The 24,351-nt window shown below is 46.3% G+C and overlaps 1 protein-coding gene and 2 long non-coding RNA genes across 44 annotated transcripts in view; 2 read left to right on the top strand and 1 right to left on the bottom strand.

Annotated features, from left to right (window-relative positions):
- Positions 1-426: 426 nt before the first annotated feature.
- LOC116660825 lies at positions 427-12,771 on the bottom strand. Of its 3 annotated transcripts, XR_004316473.1 has the most exons (4): positions 12,643-12,771; positions 11,241-11,439; positions 10,801-10,998; positions 427-877 (listed from the first exon to the last, which is right to left on the bottom strand). It is a non-coding gene; the product is annotated as an uncharacterized LOC116660825 (long non-coding RNA). The 3 variants fall into 3 exon arrangements; XR_004316472.1 differs by having other exon boundaries at positions 10,801-11,439; XR_004316474.1 differs by lacking the exon at positions 427-877 and adding an exon at positions 8,113-9,501 and having other exon boundaries at positions 10,801-11,439.
- The window catches only part of LOC116660823 (leucine-rich repeat and calponin homology domain-containing protein 2-like), a 27,700-nt gene continuing 14,640 nt past the window's right edge, over positions 11,292-24,351 (top strand). For 6 of the 40 annotated variants that reach the window (XM_032471137.1, XM_032471136.1, XM_032471139.1 and 3 more), the window contains exons 1-5: positions 13,358-13,764; positions 14,204-14,280; positions 14,535-14,589; positions 15,186-15,252; positions 15,536-15,648. In XM_032471137.1, the coding sequence (XP_032327028.1) occupies positions 13,534-13,764; positions 14,204-14,280; positions 14,535-14,589; positions 15,186-15,252; positions 15,536-15,612 (507 nt within the window). In that variant the 5' untranslated portion in view covers positions 13,358-13,533 and the 3' untranslated portion in view covers positions 15,613-15,648. The other 34 variants (XM_032471158.1, XM_032471159.1, XM_032471157.1 and 31 more) reach the window with 26 other exon arrangements.
- The window catches only part of LOC116660826, a 21,071-nt gene continuing 8,364 nt past the window's right edge, over positions 11,645-24,351 (top strand). Inside the window, exons 1-2 of the long non-coding RNA XR_004316475.1 lie at positions 11,645-11,654; positions 20,908-20,912. This is a non-coding gene — a long non-coding RNA (uncharacterized LOC116660826). The remainder of the gene's footprint in view (positions 11,655-20,907; positions 20,913-24,351) is intronic.

Raw genomic sequence — 24,351 nt, 5'->3', positions numbered from 1 at the left:
GGAAAAGGCTAAACTTTATTCTTGTAAACTTAAAACATATAACTAGATGTTACTCTAATAGAAAAGAACAAACCTGACTCCATATTAGATCTGTTCTTTTGTCTTTAACCCTGTACCCTGTCTTCTAGGCTCAGTCTTGCTGGCTCTGCACCTTTTGTAAAACATTGTTGCCTTTAGCCTCTCTGGTAAATGAAAGAGATTGTTCTCAAGGCTCTGACCTTTAAGCATATTAACACTTTTGCACTGATATAAAGACAATAAGTTGCCAAATAGAAAATAACTTGTTTTGTTAGATGTTTTGCAATGGCGGCATGACCTGACCCACGTGGACAGCTATAGACCAAGAAAATGGTAGACTACGTCCTGGAGAACCATCTTCCCCATGTCAGACTTCAGGTTCCTTTTCTATTGAAAAGGGGAGGGGCTGTGGTTAGTTGCTGCAATCTTCTTGGCGTAGGATTTCTTTGTTCTTGGAATCCTTTGCAGCTGTCCACGTGGGTCGGATCATGGTATCCCTGTAAAACCTCGAAGAAAGCAAAGGTTATGTTCTATCCTGCAAATTGTTACCTTTATAGGAGGGCAAATGTGTTAATATCCTTAAAGGTCAGAGCCTTGAGACTAGGCTTTCATTCATATTTCAGGCTAAAGGCAACATTATTTTACAAAAGGTGCAGATCAAGCAAGAATAAGCCTAGATAACAGAAGACAGGTTTAAAGGAAAAGGAACAGACCTAATATGGATTCAGATCTGTTCTTTTTTATTACAGTGCCTTTTGTTGAGAGGTAAGAGGATGTTTACAGGTGGGTCTTCCTCTGCCCCAGGCTGGAGTTCAGGCAGGAGTCCTTCCAGGTTCACCATGTATGTGGACTTGATCTCCTGCAGAGAAAGTAACAATTATTGGTGATTAAAATTGGAGTGAAAGTCCCTTCAATTGCCTGTAAACCATACCATGGCAAGAGACATCTCATAGGCCAGTCAACGGTCAGTTTCCCCTCATGCAAGGGACCAGCAACATGGCGGGTTCCATGGTGGCCTGGCCATCGAAGATGCCTGCTTTGTTCTCCAGCCTTGGCTTCCTAACATGAACACTTTAAAAGCTCCCATCCCTCTTCCCTTTGGCCCAGTGTGAATGAACAAGGTCTCTGCACCCACATGGGCTGAGCCCACGCCATGCACACAGCCCTGTGCACACAGCCAACTGCCTGCTCTCCATCTCTGGGCTTAGCTGCACCCTCCAACCTCCCCAATCCCTGCAGGTCCACATTCCCAGTGTTTCTGCCCTAGGGGTCTGGATCACCATCAGGACCATCAACCACCCCAGGTCCACAGGCGAGTTGCTGGCAGCCAGAGATCACCCTGACACTCAGACTCAGATGAGGCACAGTGCGCAGGGTTCAGGACACCAGGGCGGGAATTGTATCTGCCTCCAGCTCGGCCCGCCTTGCCCTGTAGCCTCAGACACTAGCTATGCAGGTGCACACTAGGCCAGAACCCTCGCTGGTGGCAGTCACCATGGGGACTGGAGTCCGGACTACCAAACCCCAACCACGGGGTGAGTGGTGAGAGATTCATCTCCAGGTAGGGATGCACTAGGAGTGAGGGGGGAACCCGCGGTGAAGGGGATACAGGCTGAGAGGTGACGGGCTGCTCAGAAGGAACTGACCCAATTGAGGGGTGAGGGGGACCACTTCGGGATGTTGGAGGTCCTGTGGTGAGGCATGAGGGGTGAAGTTGGGGTGTAGGGGCCATAAGTTAGGACCTAGCAGGATGGAGTATGTGGCAGGGACCTCGGTGTGAGGAGAAGGAGCCCCATCTTCGGGGTCTGGTGGGAGACTGGGCCTGTGCAGGATGGGAGGATAGTATCGGGAAGGGAGAGGCTAGCAAGGGGAGTGGGGCTGGGGCTGTGGCCCGGCCCAGGGCGGTTGTGGTTTTGAGCGGCAGGACCCCATTGGTGGCGGTATGGGGGCACTGGGGATGGAGATCTGGGTAATGGCGGGCAGCGGTGTGGCGGGCAGGAGGGTAGGCCCGCAGGAGAGTGGGCCTGCAGAAGGGTGGGGTCCCAGCCCACCGCCCCACCGCAGGGCCCCACCCAGGTCCTTCTGGCCCCAGGCGCCACTTCCGGTACAGCAGGAGCTCCAGGCAAAAGTCCCGGATGCCGGCGGGGCGGGGTGGGGGAGGGCGCGCATGCGCAAACGCACAGACGCGCGGACAGCGGAACCCGCGCAGAGAGTGTGGCAGCCAGGTGGGAGCCGGGTGTTCCTGGAGCAGCTCCCTGAAAAGGAGCGCGGCCTGGAGTCTGGGCCGACGCTTACAGTCTCCTCCTCTGCCGCCGCCTGGGAGGTGAAGGCGCGCTGGATGGGACACGGAGGCGGCGAGTGCGGCCTGAGCTGCGCAGCTGGGGAGGCGCGTGGGTAGCGGTGCTTAGTTGAGTCCCGGGCCACGAGGCCCATTAGGACCCTGAGGAGGGTCTGAGGCCGCCGCCTGGTTCGTGGTGCTGTCCCCTCTCCTTAGTAGTCCCTGAACCCCGCGTCTGCCATGACTCTTATTCCCGGGTTTGGGAAAGCGGGTGTGGCCCCGGAACATCTCCAATCGGCCCTCAGACCGTGGCCTGCTCCCTGGAGGCTGGTGCGGTGCAGTCAGTGGGCGGCGGCTGAGAGGAGGGGTGCCTGTCCTCAGGGGGAGTAGGTGGACTTGCTCCCATCTCCTCCAGGGCCTGTCCTCGGGGCAGCCTGTTCCGCGCCAGGTTCTCAGGACACATGTCTTCATGTCAGCCTGCTCCTGGGAGGAGGGCTCAGTACGGTCGGGGGCAGTGTCGATGGCGGGCAAAGACTTGTGGAGGACCAGGCTCTAGCCCAGGGTAACTCACTCTCCTTTTTTCTCTTGCTTCCTCAGGTGGTGGCTGTAGTGGCTTTTCCAGTATAGCTTATTACCAAGTATGGAACATAAGTTTCTGTGCTATACAGAAGAAACTGTTTTTTAAAAAATCTATTTTCATATAGAGTGGCTAACACTTATAAGTCTCAAACTCCCAAATTTATCCCTTCCCACCCCCTTTCCCTGGTAACCATAAGATTGTTTAGTATGTGTACGAGTCTGTTTCTGTACTATAGATGAGTTCATCGTGTCCTTATTTACTTTTTCTTTTTCTTTAAGATTCCACATGATATTATGTTGCGTTATTCTTTCCCTTTTTGGCCTGCTTCATTTAGAATGATGTTCTCTGGCTCCATCCACTGCTATTGCAGCAAATAGCATTATTTCATTCTTTTTAAATGGCCGAGTAGTATTCCAGTGTATAAATATACCACAATTTCTTTATCCTGTCATCTGTTGCTACCTTAAAATTTGCGTCCACGTCTTGGCTGTTGTATATAGCGGTGCTGTGAATATTAGGGTGCAGGTCCCTTTTCTCATTGGAGTTCCCTCCGGATATATATCTGAAGTGGGATTGCTGATTCATAGGGTAAGTCTATTTTTAGTTTTCTGAGGCGTTTCCATACTGTTTTCCACAATTGCTACACCAAACTACATTTCCCAGCAACATTGTAGAAGGCTTCCTTTTTCTCCACAACCTCTCCAGCATTTCACATTCATGATGGCCATTCTGACTGCTGTGAGGTGATACCTCATTGTAGTGTTGATTTGCATTTCTCTGATAATTAGTAGTATTGGGCATTTTTCCTTGTGCCCATCGGCCATATGTTTGTCTTAATTGGAGAAATGCTTGTTTAGGTCTTCTGCCCATTTTTGGATTGCGTTGCTTGTTTTGTGCTATGAAGTTCTGTGAGCTGTGTATATATATACTCAGGAAATTAAGCGTTTGTCGGTCGCATCATTGACAGATATTTTGTCCCATTCCGTAGGTTGTCGTTTTGTTCGCTTGAGGTTTCATTTGCTGTGTCAAAGCCTGTAAGTTCAGTTGGGTTCCGTTTGTTTGTTTATTTTTGATTTTATTTGCGTTGCTTGGGTAGACTGCCCTAGGAGAACATTGCTGAGAACTATGTGAAAGAATGGTTTGCTTATGTTTTCTTCAAAGAGGCTTGTAGTGTCTTGTCTTATATTTAAGTCTTTAAGCCATTTTGAATTTGCTTTTGTGTGTGGTGTGGGGGAGTGTCCTTACCTCTTTGATTTGCATGCAGCTGTCCAGTTTTCCCTATACCATTTGCAGAAGAGCCTGTCTTTACTGCAGTGTGTGTGCTTGCCTCCTGTGCTGAAGACTAATTTACTGTAGGTGTGTGTTTATTTCTGGGCTCTGTTCTCTGTTCCATTGATCTAAATGTCTGTTTTCATGCCAGTACCACACTGTTTTGATTACTGTATCTCTGTAAAGTAGTCTGAAGTTTGGGAAGGTCATTCCTCCAGCTTTATTCTTTTTCTTCAGTATTGCTTTGGCAATTTTGAATCTTTATGAGTCCATAGGAATTTTAGGATTATTTGTTCTAGTTCTGTGAATAATGTCCTGGGTAACTTGATATGGATCACATTAAATCTGTCCAATGCCTTGAACAGTACAGCCATTTTAACAATATTGATTCTTCCAATCCAAGAGCATAGGATTTTTTCCATTTCTTTAAGTCATCTTTAATTTCTTTAATCAGTGTTTTGTAGTTCTCCATGGATAAGTCTTTCACCTGCTTGGTGAGATTTATTCCTTAGTAATTTTTTGTTTATTGGTTGTGATTTTAAAAGGGATTGTTTCTTTACTTTCTTTTCTTACTACTTCATTGTTAGTGTAAAAAATGCAACTGATCTGTGCATGTTAATGTTGTATCCTGCCACCTTGCTGCATGTTTTTGTAGTTCTTCTCTGTCCATCTTTCGTACCCCTCCCTTATGGGTAGTTGATTTTCTTTATTGTTACATTTGTGCTTCTCACTTGTTTTTGCATATCTAATGTAGGTTTTTGATTTATGGTTACCATGAGGTTCATATAAGTTGCTTTGTTACAGTATCTAATTGTTTTAAACTGATTGTCATTTAAGGTTATATAAGTTCTAAAAGATCTACTGCTTTATTCCCTCTCCACCACTCCTTTTTTTATTTTATTTTTTACATCTCCATATGTGTCCTATAGGTGTTTATTGTAAGTATAGCTTTTACAAATTTTGTCTTTTAGTCTTTGTAGTAGCTTCTTTAAGTGTTTGATTCACAGCCATTGCTCCATTTTTGCCTTTAAAGTGGGATTTCCCCCTTCACCTAAGTTCTGATTTCTTGTTCTTTTTCACATGAAGAAAACCTTTTAATACTTCTTGTAAGGTCAGTTTAGGATTGATGAACTACTCTTAGTTTTTGCTCATCTGAGATGATTTTTAATTCTCTTTCAATTTTGATTAATAACTTTGCTGAGTAGGTGGCCTAGATTCTAGGCTTTTTTCCTTTGAGTACTTTAAATATATCACAGCTGTTCCTTCTGGCCTGCAGTGACTCTGCTGAAAACCAGCTTATAGGTTTCCACAACTTGCCTCTCCTCATGACTACAGTGAAACCACAACTGACTGCTAAACAAGCATCAAAAAAAGATTGGATCCTAGCAAAACAAGATCTTCAGTGGAAACATAGAGACGGAGCCACAGCAGGATGGTAGGAGAGGCATTCTCATGATAGAGTTGGGCCCCATACCCTCCACTGTGGGCAACTCACAAGGTGAAGAATAAGTCACAATGAACCTCCCACAGGAGTGAGAATGATAAGGCCAGCATCAGGCTCCCTAGCCAAGGGTTCTGACACTGGGAGGAGGAGGAGACCGCAGGACACTTTTTTTTTCTTTTTTTCTTTAATATTCTGTTTATTTTATTGTCCTTTACTTTATTTTACTTCATTTTATTTTATTTTATTGAGTTATAGTGTGTTTACAGTGCTGCATCAATTTCCAGTGTAGAGCACAATTTTTCAGTCATACACATACTCATTGTCACATCCTTTTCTACCATGAGCTACCACAAGAACTTGTATATATTTCCCTGTGACATGCAGTATAAACTTGTTTATCTATTCTATATATATCTGTCAGTATCTACAAATTTTGAACTCCCCAAGTGTCCCTTCCCACTCCCCTCCTCCCTGGCAAACACAAGTTTGTATTCTATGTCTGTAATCTGTATCTGTTTTATATTTAGGTTTATATATACATATGAGCAATATATGCTATCTTTCTTTCTCTTTCTGGCTTACTTCACTTAGAATGACATTCTCCAGGAATATCCATGTTGCTGCAAATGGCATTATGTTGTCACTTCCCATGTCTGAATAGTATTCCGTTGTATAAATATACCACATCTTCTTTGTCCAGTCATCTTTCAATGGACATTTAGGCTGTTTCCATGTCTTAGATATTATAAAGACTGCTGCCATGAATATTGAGGTGCGAGTGTATTTTTCACATTGGGTTCCTTCTGGATATATGCTCAGCAGCATAATTACTGGGTCATATGTTAAGTCTATACCTTGTCTTTTCAGAAATATCCATATCATTTTCCACAGTACCTTCATCAAATTGTATTCTCACCAGAACTGTAAGAGGGTTCCCTTTTCTCCACAGCATCTCTCGCATTTGTGATTTGTGGACTTTTGAATGATGGCCATACTGACTGGTGTGAGGTGATACCTCATTGTAGTTTTGATTTGCATTTCTCTGATAACTAGTGATTTTCAGCATTTTTTCATGTGCCTATTGATCATTCATATTTCTTCATTGGAGAATTGCTTGTTTAGGTCTTCTGCCCATTTTTAGATTCAGTTGTTTGCTTTTTTCATATTAAGTCATATGTGCTGTTTATATATTCTGGAGATCAAGCCTTTTTCAGTTTCATCTTTTGCAAAAATTTTCTCCATTCCGTAGGTGGTTGTTTTGTTTTGCTTATGGTTTCCGTTCTGTGCAAAAGCTTGTAAGTTTACCTAGGTCCCATTTGTTTATTCTTGCTTTTATTTCTATTGCTTGGATAGACTGGCCTAGGAGAACAATTTTGAGATGTATTTCAGATAATGCTTTTACTAGGTTTTCTTCTAGGATGTTTATTACATCTTGTCTTATGTTTCAGACTTTGATCCATTTTGAGTTTGCATGTTTGTTTGTTTGTTTGTTATTTATTTTTATGGTGTAAGGGAGTGTTCTAGCTTCATTGATTTTCATGCTGCTGTCCAATTTCACCAACACCATTTGCTGAAGAAGCTGTCTTTTTTCCATTGTATATTCTTGCCTACTTTGATGAAGATTAGTTGAGCAAAAGTTTGTGGGTTCATTTCTGGGCTCTCTATTCTGTTCCACTGGTCCATATGTTTGTTTTTGTACCAATACCATGCTGTCTTGATAACCCTCCTACACTGCTGGTGGGAATGCAGTTTGGTGCAGCCATTATGAAAACAGTATGGAGATTCCTCAAAAGACTAAAACTAGACTTGCCAAAAATGCAATAATCCCACTCCTGGGCATATATCCAGAGGGAACCTTAATTCAAAAAGACATCTGCACCCTGATGTTCACAGCAGCACCGTTTACAATAGCCAAGACATTGAAACAATCAAAATGTCCATCAACAGATGACTGGATAAAGAAGCAGTGTTATATTTATACAATGGAATACTACTCAGCCATAAAAAGAATAAAATAATGCCAATGACAGCAACATGAGTGGACTTGGAGAATTTCATTCTAAGTGAAGTAAGCTAGAAAGAGAAAGAAAGAAACCATATGGTATCAGTTATATGTGCAATCTAAAACAAAAAGAAAAAGATAAAGAAAAAGACAAATGAACTTATTTACAAACAGAAACAGATTCACAAACATAAAAACAAACTTACGGTTACCAGGGAGGAAGAAGGAAGGGATCAGTTGGGAGTTCGAGATTTGCAGATACTGACTACTGTATATAAAATAGATAAACAACTAGTTTATACTGTATAACACAGGGAACTATTTTCAACATCTTGTAGTAACTTATGGTGAAATAGAATATGAAAAAGAATATATGTATGTACATGTATGACTGAAACATTGTGCTGTACACAAAAAATCAACACAAAACTGTAAACTGACTCTAACTCAGTAAAAGATAAAAATTAAAAAACAAAGATAATTCTCTTTCTTTGGCTTTCAATAATTGAACATGACATGTGCTAGCAGTCTCATTGTTTTTATCCTACCTCTGTCCCTTCAGCTTCTTGGAGGTGTAGATTAATCTTTTTCATCACATTTGGGAAGTTTTCAGTCATTATGTATAAAATGTTTTCTTCCCCTTTTCTCTCTTCTATCCAGGTGACACCAGTACATGTTTGTCTGTGTGATGACTGTTCCCCACGTTTTGCTAAGTCTCTGTTCCTTCCCCTTTTTCTATCTCTGAGCTTCAGTTCACATTGTCTCTCTCTACCTTCACGTCCTCTGAGCCCTCCACGATCCTGCTTCTACTCTTGGACCCATCTAGTCAATTTTCACTTCAATTTTGTAACTTTTAACTCGACAATTTCTATTTTCATGATTTCTATCTCTTGATTGATATTCTCTATTTGATGAGACACTTCCTCTAATCCTTCAGACGTGGCCTCGTTCAGTTCATTGAACATATTTATGGTGGCTTCTTTGAAGTCTTTGTGTGCTAAGGCTGACATCCCAGTCCCTTCCAAAGCCTTTTCTTTGCCTTCTTTCTTGTGTGTGGACCACACTTTTCTGCTTCATCACATGTCTTCACATTTTCTTGTTTAAAGCTGGACATTTAAATATCATGTGGTAGCAACTCTCAATTCTTTTTTTTTTTTTTTCCGGTTTTCAAAAGTTTACTGTAAACTGCGTGCATTTGTAACATCTTTATTATTTGCATATAGATATATTTTGATGTAGCAACTGTCAATTCTAATCCCCTGCCCGCCCCCACTCATCCCTGGTTTGTCTGTGTGTCTATTAATTTATTTTTCTAGTGAGTTGGCTGAACTAACTCTGTGACTTCTATTTTCCCTGATGTCCCTGCTCAGTCTTCTTTTTCCTGGTTTCACCTTTTAGCCTGGCTACCTAGGGGTCACCTTGGGCCAGCATAAGCCACTTGTCACTCAAAGGTTGTGCTTAAGGCCCAGTGGCCTGTTAGATTTTTGCCCTTTACCTCTGGATGTTTGTGTGACATGGAGGCTGCTGTCCCAGTTTACATGTATTTTGTCCCATGTCAGACAAAGACCACCCACGCACCCATCTCTCCTGCGAGGCACAGCCTTGGGCGAGCACACAGTCTTCCAGAGTGCCAGGGATGTGTGTGGTTTATTCTTCAGAGCTGTTCCTGGGTCAGGGTGGCCTACTTCCCAGCCTGTTTGGCCAGAAATTGTGCTGAGGTCGTCAGTGCTGGTGGGCCTGTGTCATTGGGGCTGGGTTTGTGGGGCTGCGTCAGTGGGGCCCTGTGAGGAAGCCTGGGAGAGTCTCCGAGTCCTCTGATCATCCTTCATGGGGTGCTCCTGAGCAGGGACAACTCCTCACCTCCAGGGCAGCCTCTGATGCAGGGATGGCTCTTCTCCACCGTCTCTCTCCTGGTGGGGATGGGGGTCCCTGACTGTTGCTGCCCCCACCTTTGATGGCCCTGGTTCTCCAGCCCTTCCACACAACCCAGAGAGGCCAAGGCAGAGTCTAGCCTCTGTTCTTCCACACCCTCATTCAGCCTGCAAGTGTCTGTCTAGCGCCTGACGTTCCACCACCAATGGCAGGTCCAGGGGACACTGAAAGTCAGCAGTCAGGGATTCTGCCCAATGTGGGAAGCATGCTAGCTGGGGACCAGTACACTGGGTGGTGGGGCCGAGGGTGCTTGGCAGGGAGGGAAGCGGGTCGGAAGACCGCACAGCTGGGGAGACTTTAACCTAGGGTGAGTGGGAGCTGGCTGATGCATGGCATCTCGGTGCAGGGAACTCTCCACACTCAGAGGGGTTCCCACTCCTGCAGAGGCCCTTTGATCAGGGTGCTGGGCTGTCAGCACAGCAGGGTCCCCAGTGAGGATTACGGTGCCTTCAGGCAGTGGGAAGTGAGGGGTCCAGGGGCAGTTAAATTAACTGTGCACCCAAAACCAGCCCCCACCTACTTCAGCCTGTTTCCTAATCTGCAAAACTGGAATGGTGTTCACCATCCCGCGTGGGTGTAGATGGGCTGGGACAGACTAGAGATTCAGGAGCTGGAATTCCTCTGTCCCCTGATTGTTTTCCTTCCTTCCCACTATTTGCTCTCACGAGCTCAGTCTCTCTGTCTCTATCTTTCACTTGTAACTTTCTCTCCTGCTCTGGTTTCATTTGATTTTCACCCTAGCCCCCAGATGAGTGAACTTGGTTTCTGTGTGTCAGTTCCAAATTCCCGAGAAAGACCCTCTATTTCCCTCTGGATCTGTTGTCCAACCCATCAGTTGTAGCCAGAGGAGCGACACCCACTGGGACCAGCAGAGGGGGTCTGCACAGCCCCCCACCCACCACTGTGGGAGCACATAGCTCTCCGAGGAGGAGGTACTGGCTGTGACTTGGTGTCAGTAAATGTGAATTTATGTCTCCTCTTGCCCCACCTTCATCCTTCTAAACAAAGATGAAAATTAAACACTCCCAGGATCTGTGTCATGGAATGCTCAGGGTGGGGGCTAAGGGGGCTGGATTCCTTGCTGTGTTTAAAGGGCTACAGTGACTCCCCAATGAGAGTCTGAGAAGGGGACAGCACCGTTCCCACCCGGCACTTAGGGCGCTGAGTCTGCATAACATTGAGCCAGGCTTCTGACCACAGCTCAGGGGTCTGGTCTGACCAGTTAGCCTTTGAAACCATCCAGCTTTGGATTCCTCAATCCCTCCCTGAGGTTTTACCTGAACCACCATCTTCTGTATCTCTGAAGGCAGATGATGAGGACCCTTCACGTAAGGCATTTGCACAGCCCTGTGCAGGCCTTTGTGCTGCGCGGTCTGCCCGGCGAGCTGACCGAGGTTCGTATTTTACCGGCCTTAGAAATAGTCTGGTTTCCCAATGCACTGTTTCACTGAAGAAGCAGCAGAAGCCGCATCCAGCTGATAAAAGCAAAAAAGGGACTTAATGAAAATATACTCGGAGGGTTCGTGGAGTGCCCCGGACCAGAGCCGACCCGGGGGCCGTAGGAGATGTTGGGGAGCCCCAGGCACCAGGCCGGGCTGGGTGCTACCGGGCCCCCTGCCGCCCCAGCAGGGACCCCCCTCCTCCTGACCCTCCACCTCACTCACTGCAGGTTCACGTCCCGGCAGGGCCAGGTCACACTGAAGCCACCAGCACACACCTCAATGGGAGAGTTGGCCCGTCTCAGCTGAGGGCGTGTCCGGTGTGGGGAGATGCCCAGTTAGAGGAAGGCGGTTCTCCTACTGATCCGAGTTAACGTGCAAGTCAGTGCCCATCACTCAGGAGAGCCGGGCTGGTCGGACTTCATTGTGGTGACTAGGCCGTCTGAGGTCAGTTATCACTTTTTATGTTGGAAGGCCCTGGAGGGAGCAAAAGTGGAGGTTGTAGTGCTTATTTTGTTTCCCACATACCAGGTATGGTAAGAAAGCCACTTCAGACGAGGCCCAGAAAAACCATGTAGACAGGCCACAGAGCAGGTCGTGCAGCCAGGCCTCTGAAGCCGCGAAGCCCGTGTCCCCATCGGCTCCTTAGTTACCAGTGGAAATTTGGGGGATTTATGGGACTGTGTGCTCATGTGGGGTCTGGGACGTGTGTGTTTAAATCCACATCTTCAGAAACTCGGCTAGAACCACAGCCACTGATTGTCTGCATGGAGGGAGAGGAGGGGAGGATTCCAGCCTCTGGTCCAGCTTGTGAGGAGCTCAGAAGTTGCTCCTCCTGTCCTTAAAACAACACCAGAGCTGAGGGATCTGCAAACCCACTTCTCTTCTTAGATCCACCAGAAAACTGAGGGGAAAAGCTGCTCCCAACCCAGAGAGGCAGCCGGAAACCTCGGAGATTCTTACAGCAGCTCCCAGGGCAGAGCCCGCTGCTGTAAGAACCGCCAGGGGCAGGCAGATTTAAAAGGTCCCTGAGACCAGCGGGAGGTTACAGCATGGGGAAGTTTGAGTGTGACAACTCCAGGGGGCCAGTCAGAGGGGCCCCCTCCTCTTTTTCATGCATTTTACCTTCAGGATCCCGCCCTGTTCTCAGAGTGAAAATAACAGAAAAACCCCTCATGCTTCCTGCCAGGAAAGGAGAAAATAGCTCTATTGAAATACACCCAGAACATTCTGTTCCATTGTGGGGGGGGGGGTTGTTTTGGTTTGTTTTTAATGAGAAATTATTTTACCAGAGCCTAACCTAACTGGGGGAAGGGAAATCCCTTCTGTGTCACCCAAATTGGCCTGGGGGAAAGAGACAGACTTGTGGAGGTCACAGCTCAGGGCACAGGCTCAATGAGAACTAATCACAGGACTACAGATGCTCCCCTCTGTCCCTCTCCCCCAACGCCTTACCTCCATGTCAGTAGGGCCCCTGTGTAATGACAGGAATAAAATTAAAAGAAGTAAATGTCTCAGGAGTGTCTAGGGAAAACCCAAAGACAGCGGGGAGATGAAAACAAGGACACACGGGTGGCTTTAGCCTCTCACACCAATAGCTGTAGCAAACTACACACAGCCCAGCCCCAGCAGATAAACAGAAAACCTCACAGAAGAAGCTATTTATTTTGGTTCTCTTACCCAGTGCATTCCATGGTGCATCCTCGCCTAGAATTGAGTGGAAGCAAGTCCATCTCAGAAGGGACATAACTGAAGAGGGATGGCTTTCCAGACTCTGAGGGGCAGAGAGAGCACCAGCCTGGGTGCGAGCACGGTGAGGGGTGGGGTAGGGGGTGGGCTGCCTTCTTCCCAATAAGGAAACTTCCTGAGGCCAGCACAGTGGGAGGGAGGGCTATGGGGTGGAAGCAGCCAGACTTCTTCTTGAGAACTGATGGGGTGCCTCCAAGGGACCATTCAGGTGCCCAAACTGGGCCCTGATGGTGGGAGCCAGTCTGTTAGCCTCAGAGCCCAGGACTGAGCTGGGCGCACAGCAGGCCTTACTTGGCAGGGTCCATTTCATTTCCGTGAAGCCCTGTGTAAAACATGAAGCATGGACGGCCTGGTGAGAACAGCTCTGCCCTCAAGAGCGGTTTCAACTCCTCTCTTCCCAGAGAACAGCATCTCTGAGCCCGTCCTGGGCGACCTCACAGAGATCACCCTAGTGGCCCAGGCTACTGACCGGGAACATGTACCTTCCTGCAGCCAACCCCAGACGTCCACTGATGCATCATATACTGGCAAAGATATGAGTCCCTGTGCATTGGTCTAACAGCAGAGACTCTGCCACAGGCCCAAGAGGTGGTGTGTGGGACAAGCAGGGGTGCAGGAGTGTACGCAGTGCAAAGGTGTAAGTGGTGGCAGGGGTGCAGGGGCTGTGGAGGGTGCAGGCAGTTCAGGGGATGCGGGGGTGCAGGCAGTGCAGAAGTGCAGAGAGTGGCAGGGGTGCAGAGGTGCAGGGAGTGTAGAGGTGCAGGGAGGTGCTCAGGCAAGTGCACATCCTCGCAGTCAGCCTGACCCCGGGAGGCTAGTGCAATGGTCTGGGGTGGCGGAGGGGGCGGCGGCGGCGGCGGCGGCGGCGGCGGCGGCGGCGGCGGCGGCGGCGGCGGCGGCGGCGGCGGCGGCGGCGGCGGCGGCGGCGGCGGCGGCGGCGGCGGCGGCGGTGGGTGGGAGGCTGCCCGGGCAAGCCGGTCGATTTCTTCTCTTCCCTGCAGCCTGGCCTGGGGGGCCTTGGCCGCCGGAGATTCGCCAGATGTTGGACTCCAGGTAAGCTTGCTCCTGGGAGGTGGGGCGGTTAGGTCAGGGGGCGGTGGCAGCGGCAGGGAGGCGGAGCGGGGCTGCCCCTGGCGACCTGGTGGAATAGCTGCCTTGTCCCGGCTGCCGGGCCTGGGAGCGGCCTCTGCTGCCCCAGGTCCCGGGACACCCCTGTCCCACTTAGCCAACTGGGGGCGGGAGGCAGGGTAGTCAGGGTGCTGGGGTGGCGGAGGTCGGGGGCCTGCAGCGGGGAAGCGGGCCCATTTGCTCCCATCTTCCCCGCGGCTTGTCCTGGGGGTGGTCTCTGTTGCCCTGGGTTACGGGACACGTGTATCCTAGTCGGCCTGACCCCGGGAGGCGGGCGTGGTACTTTGGGGGTGGTGGCAGCAGCGGCAGGTTTTCCCATGGAGCCGGTCCACTTGCTCCCATTTTCCCCCATTGTTTACCCTAGGGGCGGTCCCTGTTGTCCCAAGTTCGCCGAACGTCCATCTCCAGGTCAGCCTGCTCCCCAGAGGAGGCCACCGTGAGGTCAGGGGGCAAGAGTGGTGGCTGCTGCGGGGGTAGGGGGCTGCCTTGGGGAGCTGGTGGATTGGCTCCCGTCTCCCCGATGGCCTGGTGTGGGAGCGGCCTCTCCTGCCCCAGATCACCAGACACACCTGTCCCATTCAGCCTGCTGGGGAGGGGCGCCCTGGGCGGTGCCTTTAAGGTGCGGGGGTGGCGACGGCGGGGGTAGAGGACCTGCAGCGCGGAGCCTGTCCATTTGCTCCCCTCTTCCCCGCAGGCCAAACCTGGGTGCTGCGTCCTCTGCTGCCCAAGAAGCCGGATGCCCGTCTCCAGGTCAGCTTGCTCCTGGGAGGCGGACGCGATGAGGTCGAGGGGCAGGGGCAGCCGGCCGTCGCAGCTGCCTAATGGGGCCACTTCTCCTCTCCCCTGACCTGGCCTGGGGACGGCCTCTCCCGCCCACGATTCGCCTGACACCCCACACCCGGTCAGGTTGCTCCTGGGAGGTGGGCGCGGTGAGATCAGGGGGTGGAGAGGAGAGGGGGGCTGCCCCTGGCGGGCTGGAGGATAAGCTCCCATCTCTCTGGAGGCCTGACGTGGGGGCGGCCTCTGCTGCCCCTCGTTCCCAGGTCACCCTTCTCAGGGTCATATTGCCCTGGGGGTTGCGTTAGGGTGCGGGGGCGGCGGGGTGTTGGCGGGGGTGTGGAGCCTGCCGCTTGGGAGCTGGTGGTTTAGCTCCCCTCTCCCCCGCAGCTTGGCCTGGGGGCAGCCTCTGTTGCCCCAGGTCGCAAAGCACAGTTTCCCTGACAGCTTAGCCACCGGAGGTGGGCAGGATGTGCTGAGGGGGCGGAGGCAGCCGCCAAGGCAGCGAGGGAGGGGGCTGTCCCTGGTCAGCTGGTCAATTTGTTCCCATCTCAACCTTTGCTGCCCAGTTTCGCAGGACGTCCTTCTCCAGTTTATCCTTCTCCTGGGAGGTGGGCGCAGTGCATGCAGCCCAAGGTCTGGGCTCTCCCCTGGGGAGGGGAAGAACTCTCTTGTTCTCCTTTTTCTTTATTCTTCAGCGAAGTGGTTACTGGACCCAATTCTTAATTCTGAGAAAGTGTAGCCTGTGTTACGGAGGAGCTGCTGGACAGTGAGGTTTCTGGGTGGGTTTTCACATCAGCTGATGCCCCAGGCAGGCAGGAAATCTATTAGCTTAGAGCTTCTTAGTCTGGAGTTGGGGGATGGCCCCGCCATCCTCACCATGCTTTTTAAAAATGTGTTACTCCCCTCTTTTTCCTAGGTGACATTTTAGGTTATTGGGTCCCAGATTGCTGGCACACTCATCCCTGTTCTCAAACATCTTTTAAACTTGGGTGAAGTGATAAGTAGGGGAAGAAGATGATTTACTGAAAGGTAAGAACACTTAAATTTGCATTAAAGCTACATTCTGTCAATCTTTCTCAAATGATTTTTCTCTGATTCTAAATCCACGACCTAGTGAATGTTGTCCTCCTGTGTAAATCATTGATCTTCACATCACATTAGTTAAATGGTCAATGAGATTTGTTAATTAGATTATTCCTGAAAGGAAAAGCTCAAGCTTTTGAGAATTCCTTGTCTGATGTCACCCAGGCAGTCACAGTAGAAGACAGAGCTTATATAAAAATCCCTCAGCTGCCTGAACTGCAAAGCTTCTGGGATTACTGATCCCTGAAATGCAGGTGACTCTTGATGATATTCTGGGGGGTGGTTTACATGATCAGATTCTTCCAGTCCTGTAAATGGGTTCCGTGGCCCCAGCCCCGGGAGAGCTGGTCATCAGGGCCATATCGTGAGGGGTGGGATGGGAAGGCAAGGTCTAAGAGCTGAAATCACTGAGATTCCACACTCGCTAAACACAGACTCCAGAGCCTAATTGTTGTCAGGTTCTATTCTGGATTTGAGAGTGTGTTCAGACATGATTCTTGCCCTTCAGGAGTCACTGCCTGGGTGGAAGAAACCCTTACATAGATCTGGGGAGGATGGCAATTAAGTAGATGGGCTGTTATGGTTCTCAGTGTGCCCAGGCTCACTCTTCCAGGCACTCGTGGGACTAACGAGAGTCATGTTATTCACTTGTTTACTGATTTATTACCCTTGAATTGATCATTTGTCCCACAGTATGTGAAACAAGGGATCAGGAACCTGAGCTTTGTCCCCTCTCCTATCGCTGATTGTATCTGTCAGTCGGGCGCCCTGCGTATGCATTGTGAAGTGGTGGTATTTCTGCCCAATGGGGCTGCACTGTCAGTTCTGGGAATCAGGGGAGACACGTGGGTAGAACAGTGGTTTGACAAACATGACACCTCTTTATATTGTCACCTGGGAACTTCTCTCTCCATAGTTAGCTCTGTATTATTTTTGTTGTTGTATTTTATCCAGCATTACTAAAAAGGTTTACTTAAAAATAGATCCGAATTAGCTCTCTGTTCACCTGTTTTCAGAACTGAAAGCTTCAGTTCTAGAGTATCTGTTTGATTTTTCTTAAAAATATATTCCAGTATATTTCTGTGGTGAAAGTCTTTATCCTGTTATCTATTTCACCATCATTTCTTTATTTTCTTGAATATATTCAAAGTAATTATTTTATAGTCTTTATTGTTAATTCTGATGCCTACATCACCTGGGAGGTTGCATCCATTGTCTAATGTTTCTTATTCTCATATTATCCATCATATAGTCTTGACATGTTGCATATCTAGGAATTTTCTATTACATGGCAGACATTGTGAATGAAAAATCCATATATTATCTTCCATGAGAGGTTTTCTACCTTCCCGTCAGGCAGACAGGGTGAGGGACTGATCATCTCACTCCAATCAGGCACTGAGGTAGGTCAGGACTGGCGTCTTCTTTCTTAAAACAGCTTTGAGGTATACTTGGCAGAATAATTTTCACATATGTAAGTGTACAACTTAGTACACTTTGACATAAGTATATCCCCAAGAAACCATGACCACACTCAAGACAGTGAACACATCCATCAGCCACAAAACTGTCCTCCTGCCTTTTGTTGTTCCTTAGATGCAAAGAGAGATCTTTGTATCATATCATCCTTTATCAGATATATGATCTACAAATAGATTCTGTCTATGGCTTGTCTTTTCATTTGCTCAGCGGTGTTTAAAAAGAGCTTTGAAGAGTCTTCATTTTGATAAAGTTCACTATATTGGTTTCTTTTTTAAATAGATTAGACTTTTGGTGTCATAGCAGGGAAATATTTGCCAAACCCAAGATCTTAAAGTTTAAGCCTATGCTTTTGTCTCCTAGATGTTTTATAGTTTTCGATTTTCTATGAAGATCTATGATCCATTTTGAGTTAATTTTTCTGTATATGATGAGATTTGGATGACAGGTCATTTTTTTTTTTTCATGTGGATATCTAATTGTTCCAGCACTGCTTGTTGAAAAGACCCTCCACTACATCCTTACTGAGAATCAATAGTCCATATGTGTTGGTTTATTTTTAATTTTTAATTTTTAAATTTTTTATCTTGTGGGAAAAGCAATTAGGTTTATTTTATTTATTTATTTATTTATTTATTTATTTATTTATTTATTTATTTATTTAACAGAGGTCCTGGGGATCGAACCCAGGACTTCGTGCATTCTAAGCTTGCACTCTACCACTGAACTGTACCCTCCCTCTATATAAGTGTTGATTTAGTTCTGAACATTTTATTCTGCTCCATTATTCTGTTTTCCTGTTTTACACTAATAGCATACTTTCTGATTACTGTAGATTTTTTTTTTAAGTCTGAAAATCAGATAGTGTCAGTCTTCCAACTTTGTTTTTCCTGTTTAAAATTGTTTTGAATATTTGGGATCTTTTGCATTTTTATATGAATTTTAGAATCAGTTTTTAAATTCCCTTCCTTATATCCTGTTCTGCCAAAATTCCACCCATGTCTTTGGCCATCTCCAAAGCCACATTTTCTGAAGAAGTCTCTCCAGACACCAGGTGAAAGGAATTTCTCTTTCGTCTGTGCTCCATTCACATTTCATAATATTTGATTACATTTATTCATATTTGGCTATATGTACTTGTCTGATCTTTCCTGCCATATAGTAAACCTCTCAAGATCAGGAATCTTGACTTGGTTCCCTCTGTCTGCTGAGAAAACTAGTTCTATGCTTTGCAGGAGTGAGCCCTGCAGTCAGAGGCATCTGCAGCACACATCTAGCTCATTGCTTGCATATCGTCAAGGAATCCTGCAGATTTAGAATTGTTTATTGATTGTTGTCTCCAAGACGGCTCAGTCTTTTTTAATTCTATTGCTACTGCTGCAGTTTCAAAGAGCAATGGGCTAATTATTTTCCAAATATCAAAACATACTGTAATTGAGTTGTGATGCAAATTATGTGCTGCTGTGACTTAACAACCTGCTTAGTGTTCACAGGCTCCTTCACTCAGGGAACTTTGGGAGAATGTCATATCCTTAGAGATAGCCATGCTGTCTTTGGCGACCTGAGCAGCAGTATCTGAACTCACTCTTGTTTTTCCAGTGTCCCCTCTAGCCCTCCTCCAGCCCTCCATGGGGGGCCCTGCAGTTCTGCCCTCGAAAATCCTGTTGCTTCTCAGGAAGACTTCCCTATGAAACATAATCATGTCCTTTTTGTGGGGACATTCAGTCCAGAGATCTGACGGCAGGGGAAAATGTTTAGTCTGCTTTTGGTAGAACCTAAATTCTTCCATACTTGTTAAAGGCAAATCCAATGAGGAAACTGTGTTGGCATCTAACAAATCAGCATAAATGTCTGATGAGGAAGATCAGCTTCCCCATCCCACTCAGGCGTCAGGTTGACGTGACACTCACCTTGGCTAACATTCTCTCCTGTGAGCAACATAAGGTTCAAGACGTTATGAATGGCCTTTTGTTTTTCTTCCTTAGTCTTTCCACATTCACTGTGTCTGGTGAGATTACATGAATCCTGCTTATTTTCAGCCCAGCACTAAGCTTTTTTAAAGGATCACATGTTTAAAAGTCCAGTGGGCAATTTGTTAGAAGCTAGACATCCTCTTAGATATTGGCCCTAAAGTCAAACTTTGGTTAGTGTGAATGAAAATTTCCTTTAAAATTTTAAATACAGTGGTATAAACATTTAAAAATAATTAAATATTAGTCAATTTCATTAAACACTATAGCAGTTATTTACCTTTAAGCCTGTTTCTGGGGCAAATTTGCAAAGATTCCCTCTCTTCATTGATTCCCTCTTTGTCAGAATCCTTGAGAGGCCCCTGTCATCACTGTCAGTATCATCATCATCATCATCATCATGGAACTGACTCCTCTGGAAGATTCTAGGAAAATAGAGATGATGGGGATAGTGTAGGTGAGTGTATGCATATACACTGAGAACAATTATTAAGCATTAGATGCACAGTATCTGTTCACTTTAGAGAAGAATGTGGCCATGAAATCCTGATGTGGTGAATGAAGGAAAGGGTGGGAACAGGATGGTCAATGGAAAGGAGGAGGAAGTGAGCAAAGCGGGGAGCATAGATCCTCGGTTAGGAGACCAGCACGTTGGTGAGAATGAGGGGAGTGTGGTGGCAGAATCATGTCCCTCCCCCGCCACAGGGTAGGCCACCTGTGACATGTTACTGTACATGGCAAAAGAGATGACAGATATTTTAGGACAAAAATCTTAGAGGATTTCTGTCTTCTAAATTGTCTATTAGCCTTTTAAACCCATGATACATTATTAGAGATTAGTGCAGGGCCACAAATAAACAGGATTCATATAATCTCACCAGATGTACTGAACGTGGAAAGACTAAGGAAGAAAAACAAAAAGCCATTCATATGTGCCTTGAACCTTAAATTGCTCACGACAGGAAACGTTACCCAAGGTGAGTGTCACAGCCACATACATAATGCCTGAGTGGGGTGGGACGAGGGGATCCTGAGATGAGGTGATGGGGAGAGTAGCCTGGATTGTCCAGGTGGGCCCAGGGGTAATCACAGGGGTCCTTACTAGCAGAGGACATTTCCCATCTGAGTTTAGGGTCAGAGGGAGGTGCAGCCATGGAGCGATGTTCAGAAAGGCTGCTGGCCATGAAAATGGAGGAAGTCGTGGGGCACAAGCTAAGGAAGGTGGGTGACCTCTGGAAACTGGAAAAAAAACAAGGAAACATTCTCTTCTAGACCCTCTAGAAGGCAGGCACCCTGCTGGTACCTTGAATTTAGCCCAATGAGAACTGTGTTGGATCTCTGACCTCCACAGCCATAAGGTGATAAATCCGTGCTGGTTTAAGCCAGTAAGTTTCTGGAATTCTGTTATAGTTGTAATAGAAAAGTAACATAGGGAGGGGGTGTGTAAGGGATTAAAGTTCTGGGATGGGGTGTGGAGGGGATTCTGACATTTACACCTAAAAAACAACCAGGTGAGATGGGAAGGTAGTGCCCTCAAGCCGAGTTTTAGGGAGAACTACCTGGCAGGGCTGTTACGCAGACTGAAGCGAGGACAGCATTGGAGTAGAGGAATCAACTAAACCTCTACCAGGAAACTAAGCAGTAAAATGTCACAGGGCTTCAATGGTAGTGGATGTAGGAAGGGTAATGGGCAGAGAGAAGCATTACTTTGAAGGAATTAGTACAGGTTTGATGACTGCATGTTGGGGAGAGTTAGCCGATGTGTGGACTGAATGTTTGCATCCCCTCAAAATCTATATGTCGAAACCCCATCTCCCAGGGTGATGGTGTTGGGAGGTGGGGCCTTTGGGAAGCCATTAGGCTAAAATAGGCAATAAGAGTAAAGGCCTCATGAATGGGATTAGTGCCCTTATAAGGGGCTATAGAAAGCTTGCTTCTCTCTGCTCTCCACCCCATGGAGATAGTGGGAAGACAGCCATCTTCAAGCCATGAAACCAGTCCTCTCCCAGATACCTTGATCTTGAACATCTCAGCGTCCAAAACTTGAGGAATATGCTGGTTGTTTAAGCCACCTGACCCACGGTAATTTGTTACAGCATCCCAGACTGACAAAGACAGTGGAGAATGCCTCTGAGTTTGGCACTGATTGCCTGGAGATGCTGAAACCCAGGGAAGTGGGCAGCACAGACGTTTACTCATTTAATCCTGCCAACACAGTAGGAGATAGAGTCTACATGTTCCTCACCATTTAAAAGATAAAGAAAAGGGGCAGAAATAAGTTAAAAAAAAAAAAAAGAATTTGTCCAGGATTCACACAGAACCCCCGGGAGGCAGAGTGAGAATTTATACTCAGGCGGGCTGGCCCCAGAGCCCCTGATCATAACTACTACATCAGATGGCCTGGCTTATGTGGATCATTTTTTTTTTCAACTGTGAGATGATGATACTGTGTCCAGTAACTTATAATTTCAAAATACGTCACTATAAGGGAATCACTAGTCACGCGCATTACAAACCACAGAAAGCTAGACATACAAAAATAACCTGTTAGGGCAAGAAAACCACTAATGTTTCTAAACATCATACACGCTGAGCCTTTGCAGTAAAATGTGTATTTATAATTCTGTCTGGCTACAGAATAACTTCATAATCCTGCATGTGGCTGGTGGCTCCCATGGTGGACAGCATGGGCCTAGGGAACTTAAGTGACTTGCCCAGCCTCGCCCAGGAAGCTCGTGGTGGGATCAGAGCTATAGTCTGGGACTTTTCCTTCTTATCCAACAAGTCCCTCCTGGAGGCTTAGAAGCTTCTCCTTTGGTGCCCAGCTGTCTATCTGTACTTATGACATCTTGTCAGGTGTCCCAGCCTGTTCCTGAACATCAGCCAGAACCCACTTCTGCCCTTTTCTGGCCAGGTAATACCTTCTAGCAACTTCCATTGCCTTCTTGGCATCAGTTCTTACCTGGAAGCGTAGTGGCTAGAGATGGAAATGTGTCCACATGACAGGTATTTCATAAACATAGCAGGAGTGGTCAAGAGAAGAAAAAGTCAGGAAGAAAAACCAGTGGAAGGAAGTCATTAAATACACCAAATGGATACTTTCAATGTATGTTTGTGTTACTGAGTCCAAACTTGTTCTGCTCGCTGCATGACAGGCCAGTAAATCGGGAGACCAGGTTTTGGGGCAAGGAATGGCAACTTTAATTGGAAAGCCAGCTGACCAAGAAGATGGCCGACTAATGTCGTGGAGAACCATCTTCCCCAAGTCAGAATTCAGGCTCCTTTTATATTAAAAAGGGGAAGCGGGAATGCTGAGTTGTTGCAGACTTCTTGGTGTAGGAATTCTTTGTTGTTAGAATCCTTTGTTCCTGCAGCTCTTCACCTGGGTCACATCCCTGTAAACCTCCAACAAACAAATGTTATTTTCTATTCTGTAACTTGTTATCTTTATAAGGATGGAAAAGTGTTAATATCCTTCAAAGTCAGAGCCTTGAGAATAGGCTCTCCTGTCTATTTCAGGCTCTAGGCAACATTGTTTTACAAAACGTGCAGAACCAACAAGACTAAACCTAGGAAACAGGGCACAGGTTTAAAGTCAGAGGAACAGATCTCATATGGAATCAGATTTGTTCTTTTCTATTACAGGGGCAGAAGCAACTTGAGGATGACGTTTATTTGATTTATAATTTTCTCTCAAATTCTTTTTAACTCTTGATCACTTCCATTTCATTTGCTTGTTTTGAATCGCTCACGGCCTCTGTACCCTTCAGTATAATTTACTGTGGATCTCAGTACTGTCCAGCCTTTGTCTGTGTGTTAATGCTGCTTCCATTTCATCTTTTTTTCTCTGATTACTTTTAATATTCTACTTATTTTCTGTACTTTGCCAACTCTTCTTTCATTCTGTAGGCTTCCCATATATTTCTTAAACTCTTGTATATCTTTTTTCTACTTTTATGAAAACAATTGCTTTAAGTCATGTTTCCCATAATACATTTAGTAACACCTTTCACCATTCTATGAAAAGCAGTTTTGTTTTCTAGAGTCTTCCATTATCTGTCATTTTATTTTGTTCTCTTTTTTTAAATGTATTTTTGTATAAATACCAGCTAGCTCTTTTATTTTTAAGAACTTTTTTTTTCATTTCGACTAGAAATCCAGGCCAAGCTCTTTTCCAAATACGTAGAGAGGTGCCCAAGTCATGTGCCAGTCCAGAAAGATAAAATCAAGATTTTTTCATTGTTGTCTCTCCCCAGTCTGCCAGAATCAGTTCTGCAGAGCTGCTCCCAGTGTGCATTTTCCCCATGTCCACTGCCTCATGTCCTGCTTCCTGCAGATGCTGCTTGTCTGTGAAGATTCCCCGTGAGCTCTCCTCCTCTCTCAGAACCAAAGCCGTGCACATTCCCAGTGATGTCCTCTAGGCCCTGGTCCTGTTGTTATAAAGAAAAAAATGTTGCTTTCACTCTAGAGTGTGCTACTTACACTAGAAAGATATGTGTTACCAACATTCTCTGAGCTCCAAAGTCATGGGCGTTCTGTAGCTTTGTAAGCACAGTCTGAAGTCAGGAAGTGTGATACCTCCAGGCTTTGTTCTTTTTCCTCAAGATTGCTTTGGTAATTCCGGGTCTTTTTTGGTTCCATACAAATTTTAGGATTATTTGCTTAGTGAGATAAGTCATACAGGGGAAGACAAATACTCTACATTATTACTTATATTCAGAATGTGAAAAATAATACAATCAAGTGTGTGTCACAAAACAGAAACAGACTCAGATGCAGAGAACAAAGTAGTGGTTACCAGTGGGGAGAGGGAAAGGGGGAGGGGCCAGAGATGGGTAGGGGATTAAGAGACATGAACTACTATGTAGAAAACAGATAAGCAACAAGGATCTGTGGTATAGCGCTGGAACTGTAGCCATTTTTTGGCAATAAGTTTAGATGGAGTATAACCTATAAAACTATTGAATCCTTATGCTGTACACCTGAAACTAATACAATGTTGTAAGTGAACTATACTTCAATAAAAATAAATGAGTAAATAACTAAAATATAAGTGAATAAATAAATAAAATATAAACGAATAAATTAAAAATAAAACTTGGGACATTCTTTTCCCATGTCCTTCCCTGTTTTATATTTACTGATTTGGGCAGCCCCCTCCTATTTCATTGTTCAGGAATTTAAGTAGCCCACATACCTC

This window comes from Camelus ferus, chromosome 31 (assembly GCF_009834535.1).
Source record: "Camelus ferus isolate YT-003-E chromosome 31, BCGSAC_Cfer_1.0, whole genome shotgun sequence".
NCBI classification, from domain to species: domain Eukaryota; kingdom Metazoa; phylum Chordata; class Mammalia; order Artiodactyla; family Camelidae; genus Camelus; species Camelus ferus.
The sequence above is the reverse complement of the archived record's forward strand: the minus strand, read 5'-3'. Positions and strand labels throughout refer to the sequence as shown.